Source organism: Perca flavescens, chromosome 4, assembly GCF_004354835.1.
Source record: "Perca flavescens isolate YP-PL-M2 chromosome 4, PFLA_1.0, whole genome shotgun sequence".
Lineage (NCBI taxonomy): Eukaryota > Metazoa > Chordata > Actinopteri > Perciformes > Percidae > Perca > Perca flavescens.
In genome coordinates this window covers 2,830,146-2,841,179 of record NC_041334.1, presented here as the reverse complement: position 1 = coordinate 2,841,179, position 11,034 = coordinate 2,830,146, and the positions used below count along the sequence as shown (strand labels likewise).

At 39.6% G+C, this 11,034-nt stretch overlaps 1 protein-coding gene across 1 annotated transcript; it reads left to right on the top strand.

The window, feature by feature from the left end:
• The first annotated feature begins 1,780 nt into the window (after positions 1 to 1,780).
• dynlrb1 (dynein, light chain, roadblock-type 1) lies at positions 1,781 to 9,350 on the top strand. Its single transcript, XM_028576083.1, has 4 exons — positions 1,781 to 1,918; positions 3,610 to 3,685; positions 7,307 to 7,474; positions 8,685 to 9,350. The coding sequence occupies exons 1-4, from the start codon at positions 1,916 to 1,918 to the stop codon at positions 8,726 to 8,728; spliced, it is 291 nt and encodes a 96-aa protein (XP_028431884.1). The 5' UTR covers positions 1,781 to 1,915; the 3' UTR covers positions 8,729 to 9,350.
• The last annotated feature ends 1,684 nt before the right edge of the window (positions 9,351 to 11,034 follow it).

The window sequence follows — 11,034 nt, the reverse complement described above, 5'->3', positions numbered from 1 at the left end:
AAACAATTAACATTACATATACATTACAATAATAAAATATTGGTCCACGGGACCTTTAACAAATGTGGTATGGGTGGGGTCAGCTCCTGACTAGTGTCCACTAGGTGAACTAACAATAAGTAACACATTTTGGAGTGAATTTAATGAAATTTATTTTTTGTCTTGCCTGCATCTGAGTATCTTTGGTGTTCAACAATCCCCCTTTTTAATTTTTATCCGTTGAGATACTGTATAAGCTGGGTCCAGACTACTTTAATGATAGCTAGACAGAGGATGGAAGAATGAAGGGGGTGCCGCCTTCAATCCAGGAGTGGGCTTGTGAGATGGTTAGGGTGGCAGCATTTGAAAAGATGTCATATAAACGATTTGTCAGATTGGATGTCTCTACTAGAAAATGGGAAAGTACCGGAGCTTTCTGGAGGGCTCCTAAGAAGCTTTGTGCTGGGGAGAGACGTGTATGATGGGCTTATGGTGTTGTCATTGAGACATATGTTTATGATTTATTGTGTATTTTGTTACCATTTTGTTGAATGGTCTTGAATATTTTAGTTACTGTATAATTTTGTCTTGGTTTTTATCTGGGTGGATGGTGATGACAAAGGGGGGGGGGGCGTTCATGGTGCAAGTTGTATGTTTTGTATGTTGTTTAAAAGTAATGAATATAAACATTTAATCACAAAAACATTGCATATGACAATCACCAAAATTCTAGGAGTTCATACAATCTATACGTTTCTGGACCTTGGACATATTGGGCTTGAGAGAAAACAAATACACTTAACTTTCCAGAGGCCTGATTGGTTGCTGGTGTTGACATCCTGTTTATATGTGGGGAATCGTTGGGATAAACACAAAAGGGTTATGATTATCTTGTAGTTTGCCACAAGAATTTTCTGCATAATGTTAACGTATTACGTTTAAAAATATATACATTGTAACGTCCCTCAACAAACAGACAGTGAGACGTTAGCTAGTTTGTTGCAACTTTATATCTGACCTGAACGCAGGTTACTGTTGGCAGTAACATTAGCCAACGGTGAAAAAAAACTTCCCGTCAACTGTCTACTGCTTGCTAGCCTTATATTGTTGCACGGTGGCTCAGTGGTTAGCACTTCTGCCTCACAACAAGTTGGCACTGCAGAGTTAGATCCTCGTCGTTTGCCTATTGTGGTACGACAGTCATGCCTTTTTTTTGTTGTTGTTTTTTTTTGGAAAACTTTACAAACAAGTTATACATTTTCTGAACAATACGGCATCATATACAGAGATAAACATTTCCATCCAGGGAACAGCACAAATCTTCGATAAAGTAAAAGCAGTAAAATAAAAAAATGAAAGATATGTATATATAAAATTGAAATGGGTATTTAATACATAATGAGAAAAAATAAATACATACATACATAGAAAACAATATAATGGCAATATGAAAAGGAATCAAAAATCTTGCAGTAGATCAGCTATATACATAGTTTTCTTATTATTAATAATTTGGATACACTCAAAAAAGTTCCGGAATTCAATTCTGAAGTGAGTAAAAGCTGGTCGAGATTTATAAATTTTGCTTTATGGATATGAAATTTCCCTTGTAGAATTAAGAAGTTGACAATTCTGTGTATTGTTTTGTTTTTGTTATCGTAATTAAAAATAACATATATTGCTTCCAATTTAATTTCATGGTTCTGTTGAATATTTAAATAGTTTTCAACTTTTTTTCCAGAACACCACAGAATACGACAGTTATGTCTTCCACTTTTTGCCTGGGCCCCGAACGCATCACTGCAGCAGTTGACCCGGAAGTTTACGTCAGTTGTCTTCTCCCAGCAACAGAGCGGTTCTGTTAGCTTTTGTTAGCTGTTATTCTGCTGAGCTCGGGGACTAATTTCTGACACAGGTCTCTCCACACACCTTTAAAATGGTAGGATGCGACGTCTGCCTCTAGCTACGTGTATTTCATAAACATGTTCATAATTGTGTTGGGACTGCTGTGAATTTATAATGTATGAAGGGGTTTTAAATAAAATGCTAACCATGCTAGTCGGGCGTTGTCAGTTAGCTCGGTCTAGTTAACGTTAGTTAGCTTTCTGCTGAGTGTTTTCACGGGATTGACAGCAGCTAGTTTGGTGTTTTCTGGTAAAGCTGCTGTTTTAGTAGCATTTTGGGATTACTTGAATGGTTTCCTATCACTTTAATAAGCTGTAGAGCACCAATAACGGCTTGTTTGTCTACCGGCTAACGTTGTTTTTTCCTCAGACGCGGAGTGATACTAATTGTGCAAAGGAATTCGAATCATGGCCGTTGTTTTATAATGTGGTTATTCTATAACTGCTAGAGACCAATCAGATAGCTTAATTTAAGATACCCGTTTTCATAAATGATTGATTAACTAGTGATGGCGAACTGAAGCTTTCTGAACTAGTGAATTGTATCGAAAAAAGGTCCAATACTCTCAGTACTCTATGAGGACATCTAGTGGTGAAAGGAAGAATAGCATTGTGTCACAAACTGTTTCACAGATGCTCCTGGGACGCGTTGTTATGTCCTAGTGTATTGTTTGTTAATTTTATGAATAAAAATATTAGATCACGACAAAAATATAACAGTTTCACAGATATCCGGCATGAATGTCTTTGAGTCGAAGATGAGTACATTTTGTTTAGGAATTCATGGATAAATAAACAATGACATAAATAACTAAGACTATTTGTGACCTTGCATCAATGAAAATGTCATTGCCTTCTCTACAAAATAAAACTACAAAGTTAGGATTTTGGCTGTGAACGTTTCTTGTGTTTGTAAACAAATGCGTCAGTTTTGGAGGGAAATTAATGTAGAACACATTGTACACACGTTTCTGTGATTATATTGAGTAGCTTACGTAGCCTGGAGCAACATTGTCTCCTCAGCCAAATAGGTGAGATAGGCAGTGCAGAAGGCATACGCTATATGAGCAATCTAACAGTGTGACATGTAGTCTACTGCCAGTGTGGTGGTTATAGAAATTGTTTGAGTCAATTGATTGGGGCAGTGCTTTGACATTGGCAAGGACATACTTTGGGACAGTGATGGTGCTTATGGACAATAACAGTGCTCGTAGACAGGTCAGGGGGATAGTATTGTGCTTGGTGACAAGTGTTTGTGGGAATAGACATCAAATGTCATTTTTATTCAGAAACAAAAATGTTTTCCACTGTTCCAGGGCTGAGCCTATTTCGTTTCATACCTGCAATAAACTCTGTACTCGCTATAAACTTTCTATTAACTCTGTACTCGCTATAATAATCGCTATAATATTCTCTCTATATTCACTAACTCTCCTGACTCTCCTACTGCAACAACCCAAAAATACTGTGTCGCACTATTTTTAAAGCTTTGAATTCAACTTGAAGCAGTCACGTGGGTGTGTGTGTGTGTGTGTGTGTGTGTGTGTGTGTGTGTGTGAAACGAAGCTTCGGACGTCACTGGTCACGTGATTATCTCCAAACGAATGGAGCTCCGATACAGAGCTCCATTCCAAATTGGTTCGTTTCTTCGATACATGCCTCGAAGCAGGGGGTTCACGGGTAACATCACTAGTATTAACTCGTGTCTCCGTTTCCTTCTTCCCAGGCTGAAGTAGAGGAAACTCTGAAGAGAATCCAGAGTCAGAACGGAGTGCAGGGGATCATCATCGTCAATACAGAAGGTAACGTTCAAAGAAAACCACCTTATTTAGGTTTATTTACACACCCGTGGACTGATGTACCACTCATTTACAACACACACACACACACACACCACTGCAGCTATCTTATTATAAGGTAACCTGAGTTTACCTGATTTGTTGTTATCTTGAAGCAGTGGTGTAGTCTACTGTATTGCAGTGGGTAATACATACAGTACAGTGTGTGTGTGTGTGTATATATATATATATATATATATATATATATATATATATATATATATATATATATACAGTGGGGGAAATAAGTATTTGACCCCTTGCTGATTTTGCAGGTTTGCCCACTTACAAAGAATGCAAAAATCTACAATTTTAATCATATGTACATTCTAACAGTGAAAGACAGAATCACAAAGAAAATTCCAGAAAATCACATCATATGAATTTATTAAAATTGATAACCATCTGATGAGGAAAAACAAGTATTTGACCCCCTGGGCAAACAGCATGTTAATATTTTGTAGAAAAGCCATTATTGGCCAGCATAGATGTCAAACGGTTTTTATAGTTGGTGACAAGGTTTGTGCACATTTCGGCAGGGATGTTGGCCCACTCCTCCCTGCAGACAGCCTCCAAATCATTCAGGTTCCGAGGTTGTCGCCTGGCAACTCAAATTTTAAGCTCCCTCCAAAGATTTTCAATCGGATTCAGGTCTGGAGACTGGCTAGGCCACTCCAGAACCTTGATGTGCTTCTTCTTCAGCCACTCTTTTGTTGCTTTGGCGGTGTGCTTAGGGTCGTTGTCGTGCTGAAACACCCATCCTCGACCCATCTTCAGCTCTCTCACTGAGGGAAGGAGATGTCGGTCCAGAATTCCATGATACATGGCCCCGTCCATCCTCCCCTCAATACGATGGAGTTGTCCCGTCCCCTTGGCTGAAAAGCACCCCCAAAGCATGATGTTGCCACCACCATGCTTGACGGTGGGGATGGTGTTCTTTGGGTTGTACTCAGTGTTCTTTGCCCTCCAAACACGACGAGTTGAGTTGAGGCCAAAAAGTTCTATTTTGGTCTCATCTGACCACATCACCTTCTTCCAGGCCTCTTCTGAGTCGTCCAGGTGGTGAATGGCGAACTTCATGCGGGCCTGTACATGTTTCTTCTTGAGCAGGGGGACCTTTGCGTGCGCTGCAGGATTTCAACCCATGACGGCGTAGTGTGTTACCCGTTTCTTTTGTAACTGTGGTCCCAGCTGCCTTCAGTTGATTCATCAGTTCCCCCCCTTGTGGTTTTGGGATGATTCCTCACCGTTCGCATGATCAGGGACACCCCACGAGGCAAGATCTTGTGTGGAGGCCCAGACCGAGGGAGGTTGGCGGTGGTGTGGTGCTTCTTCCATTTCCTGATAACTGCACCGACAGTTGATCTTTTCTCTCCAAGTTGCTTTCCGATTCTCTTGTAGCCCATCCCAGCCTTGTGCAGATCAACAATCTTGTCCCTGATGTCCGTAGAAAGCTCTTTTGGTCTTGCCCATGGTGGTGATGTTGGATGCTGGTTGTTTGGGTGTTGACAGGTGTCTTTTATACAGGTAACGAGGTGAGGCAGGTGTATTTGATGTAGATAATTGGTTCGGATTGGGGCTGTGTCTTAAAGAAAGACTAACTGGCTTGTAGGAGCCAGAATACTTGCTGTTTGTCCAGGGGCTCAAATACTTGTTTTTCCTCATCAGATGGTTATCAATTTTAATAAATTCATATGATGTGATTTTCTGGAATTTTCTTTGGGATTCTGTCTTTCACTGTTAGAATGTACATATGATTACAATTGTAGATTTTTGCATTCTTTGTAAGTGGGCAAACCTGCAAAATCAGCAAGGGGTCAAATACTTATTTCCCCCACTGTATATATATATATATATATATATATATATATATATATATATATATATATATATATATATATATATATATATATATATATATATATATATGTGTGTGTGTGTGTATATATGTGTATATATGTGTATATATATATGTGTGTATGTATATATTTATATATATATATATATATATATGTATATGTGTGTGTATATATATATATGTGTGTGTATATATATATATAATATATATATATATATATATATATATATATATATGTATGTATGTATGTATGTATACACACACACAGTACAGGCCAAAAGTAAACACCTTCTCATTCAATGCGTTTCCTTTATTTTCATGACTATTTGCATCGTAGATTCTCACTGAAGGCATCAAAACTATGAATGAACACATATGTAATTATGTACTTAACAAAAAAGTGTGAAATAACTGAAAACATGTCTTATATTTTAGATTCTTCAAAGTAGCCACCCTTTGCTTTTTTTGATAACTCTGCAAACCCTTGGTGTTCTCTCAATGAGCTTCATGAGGTAGTCACCTGAAATGGTTTTACCTTCACAGGTGTGCTTTGTCAGGGTTCATTAGTGGAAAAAAAGCAAAGGGTGGCTACTTTGAAGAATCTAAAATATAAGACATGTTTTCAGTTATTTCACACTTTTTTGTTAAGTACATAATTCCATATGTGTTCATTCATAGTTTTGATGCCTTCAGTGAGAATCCACAATGTAAATAGTCATGAAAATAAAAGGAAAAGCATTGATTGAGAAGGTGTGTCCAAACTTTTGGCCTGTAATGTATATATAGGTCTGGATTCCCGCGATATGACGAGCCACCATCTGGCCTGTCAGGTTCTGGGTCAGTAGCAGGGATTAGGATTAGTGCTTTAGAGAAAGAGAAGGAAAATGCAGAATGAAGTTAGACTCAGGATAGATTATAGTTCTATAGTAGTAACGTTACATCAACCGAGTTGTACTTCTTCCTAAGTTTACCTTAATTCAGATACAGATAAATAAAGACACTTCAAGAAACAGTTTACTTAGTCTCGCTTTGTCAGACCTTCCTCTGCCGCGCTGTGGAGGAAGGTCTTGCTAGTTCACACAGCATTCTGGGATGGGAGAGAAATGCGCTCTGGTTTATTGGCATTTCTTTAAACCAATCACAATCGTCATGGGCGGCGCTAAGCACACACACACACACACACACAAACACACAATCACACACATACAGACACACACACTCATACAAACACACAATCATACACACAGATACAGACACACAGACACACTCACTCACTCACTCACACACACACACACACACACACACAAAAACAGACACACACACACACTCACTCACTCACACACACAGACACACACTATCACTCACACACACACACACACACTATCACTCACACACAGACACACACACAAACACACACACAGACAGACATACACACAAACACACAGACAGACACGCACACAGACACGCACACTCACTCACACAGACACACACACACACGCACGCACACACACTATCACTCACACACACACACAGAGATACTCACACACACACACACACACACAAAGAAAGAAAGAGGAAGGTAACGACCATCCGGCCAAAATGAGGGACACCTGGAGGAATTTGTGGCGCCACCGGATCAGTCCCAGAAGTGGACCGTGGTGGATGTAGACTAGGGTTAACTTCTCCTGGGTACATCTAACTTCTTCACATACGTGCCCCTCCCTCAGGAATCCCCATCAAGACGACCCTGGACAACGCCAGCACGGTGCAGTACGCGGGACTGATCCACCAGCTGGTGATGAAGGCCCGGAGCACCGTGCGAGACATCGACCCCCAGAACGACCTCACCTTCCTCCGGATCCGCTCCAAGAAGAATGAGATCATGATCGCTCCAGGTGAGAGCCCGGGGGAACTAACTGTCCCAATGTACCAAAACGTACCCCCCTACACCACAGCCATCACACAATTAGAAATAAAATGTTTCTGCAACATATTCAGGGCCCACGTTTTCTTAGAAAGCCACAAATATCAGTCCCATCTGTCTTTGGGGGATAAACAAGTGTGTAAACAAAGAGTTTACAGAGTTTGTAAGTTAGTTTTGAGCGTATGTTCAGATTTTCTGCTCAGTCTTTGATGAGATATTTCCTGATTTAATTAAAGAGTGTGTTCTGTTTTAGGCACATGTTTTGTGTTCAAAATCACACTGATGCATTTAAAAAGTTAGGCTTTTTATTAAATAAGTGTTTTGTAGGTAAAACAAGAAAAAAGTTGCTGTATATCCCTTAATGCAGTGGTTCTCAAATGGGGCTCCGTGTCCCCCTAGGGGTACTTTGGAGGACTGCAGGTGGTACGTGACATTTTTAGCCAAACATTATTCAGTTACAAGGCTGTAGTTACTTCTACTCTCTTTTTTTTTTTTCTCCAAGTTTGTCGCTTTTTGGAATTTTCTTTGTCACTTTTGTCGCCCCAATGTTGCCTTCCTTCTTGCTATTGTTTTTTTCTCAACGTTTTTATTGCTTTTTTGAAGTTTTTATTACTATTTTCGACCTATTCTTGCCTTACTTCCTTCTTTCTACTGTCTTTTTCCAAGTTTTTGTCTCCTTTTTCCATCAGCATTTAAATGTTTTTCAGGTCCGAGGCTGTTGTTTAGTAAATCTATCGCTGACATCGCTGTATTCTTCCTCTTTATAGAGACTTTTTTTTCTACCAAAAATTACTCGTGCTGGTCAGAGGGTACATGGCTTAAAAACACTGTTCAAAGGGGGTAGATTATTGGAAAAAGCTTGAGAACCACTGCCTTAATGTGACCTATTGAAACACTGTTTTTGGTGTCAGCATCAGTTATTGTAGAATATACACACACACACACAGGCACACACACGCACGCACAGACACACACACACAAACGCGCACACATAGAGAGAGAGCCACAGACACACACACACGCACAGACACACAGGTACACACACGCGCACAGACACGCACACACAGGCGCGCAAACGCACACACACACACGTTTAAATAATAGACAGCCCTGTTTGCAGTTAAGATCCTAAACTGTTTCTTAGTTTACTAAAGTCGACTAATTTGCCTTTTTCTTCACAGATAAGGACTATTTCTTGATCGTCATTCAGAACCCCTCGGACTGAACAAGAAGCAGGCGCCCCCGACTCATCACTCTCTTTGTCTGTCTTCATATATTTTAAAACAGCCAAACATTTCCTCTTTGTCTGGCTGAAATCAAAAGAGCCCGTTTACCTGAAGCTTTTTTAATGTAATGCACTCGCTGCACCAGTGAGTAACGAAAGCCCCCCCTGCTTCAACGACAACCATAAGACAGCCGACCACTCTGCTGGCTAATTTCTTTTTTCCTACGTTTTAGCATTCCAGTCCGACCTCCTCTCTGTGCGTAGTGTGTGTTATGTCACTGTGTTTATCTCCGAGGTGTTTTAGCACATGGTGAGAAGTCTTCACCTGCTAAAATACATCTGGCAGAAGTAGAAAAACTGGATCAGTGCATACATGTCTGCAAAGTGTACGAGAGAGACAGACAGACAGAGAGGCCACAGACCACATCTGTAAGTTTGAGGATGTTTTTCAGTTCTACCTTAATGGAAAAACTTAGGATTGTTATTTATTGTTTTGTTGGCGAAAGACGTTGAAGTACAGATAGAAGCGAACTACACTACCAACTCTTCTCTGCTCCGCCACGTCACCTTCCTGATGGTTATTTTGAACAAATTACGAAATAAAAAAAAAAGTAAAAATTGTCTTGTGTCGTCACGTACTTACTACTGTGTTAGTTTTAAGTTTTGGGGAGACGTTAACAAGCCGTTGATTTAATTATTCAATTGGTATATAAAATGTCAGAAAATAGTGACATGTCAGAAAATAGTGACATGTCGCTGGCGCTTTTTCCAGCGCTGGACATCATTTGTCAGGCTTTTATTTTGGTACTTACTGCTGACCTGTAGGGCTGTCCTCGACTAAAGAAATTCTTAGTCGACTAACACTTATAGGATTTTGTTGACTAATCGATTAGTTGATTTAATCGACAGAGCTGTGCGCTTTGAGAGGTGGTTAAGACTAGAAAAGCACAATATAAATGTAGTTAATTAACCATCTGTAAAACTGAGTTTCTCCACAATTAATCCTGCAAAAGCACCACTTTAAATCTTGTGTTTACCATAAATGTGCTCAGAAGTTTCTTGGAAATAAGTAATTAAGCATGAATAAGCATAAAAAATGACTAATTGACTAAAGAAATCTTAGTCGACTAAGACCAAAACGACCGATTAGTCGACTAATCGCCTAAGAGGTGGCAGTCCTACTGACCTGCAGTGTGAATTTGCATATTATTCACAAAGCACACAATGGATTCAAGATTTAGATTTAAAATATTTTTTACAAGACAGTTTACAAGTATTGCTGTGAATGTGGTACAAAAGTACCGTCAACCCCTTTCACATATGTAGGAGCCACATATTGTTTCTTGTTTATGGTCTCATTTATATTATTTATTGATTATTATATTGTGTACTTATATTGTAGGTTGGTGGGCGTGTTCATCGCGGTTTGAGCGGAAGTGATATATGTGTTTGCTTCACCTGTTCACATTTAGTTTTTTTGGGCTTTGACACACACTCAGAGTGAGAGAGAGACACAAACACTCACAAAGAGACACACACACACACGCAAGCACACACACACCCTCTCTCATATGCAAAAACTTTGCACAAAGTTGCACGGTCGACGGGACAACAACACAAGTAATGTGTCTGTTAAGGTTCATCTGTTAAGACATCACACACAACATACATCATAAACAGGATGATAAAATAACATCCACATGAATAATATGGACAAGAAAAGAAAAGATAATAAATAGAAAAATAAAAAAAAATCCACATCAATGTACTAAGGGATGCACTGTACGGTGCTCTATGAGAGTGGTAGTCCAAATAAGTCCAATAGTGCAAGGAAGTAATAAGGTTACAGTTCAAGTATTAAGTTAGACCTCAGTCCGGGCTGGGGGAAGGAGGGAGGGAGGGGTTGTGTGCATATGGGCTAATATAGACAGTAAACAGTGTGGAAGTGGTGGAGTGGGGGGAGTGAGGGGGGTGGGGTGGGGGGAGTGAGGGGTGGGGGGGGGGGGTAGCAGACAGACTGCGGAGAAGTCTATCTCTCCTCTTCCAAGAAATGGTAGATCTGTGATTAGCAAAAAGTCAACTGGACTCACTAGAAAGTCTTGAAAAGCCTCTTGGATGACAGGGGAAACGTCTTTCAGAATTTCTAGGCAGTCCTGTTGTCTTTTGTTTATCTTATCTTATGTATATTTCCTTAGGGTTATTATGAGTGTATGAGATTTACAACAAAAACAGCATGAATAAAAAAAAAAGGTGCATTTAAATGTGCAACTTGTGTGTTAATTTTGCTAGAGAACTGAGTAATTTTC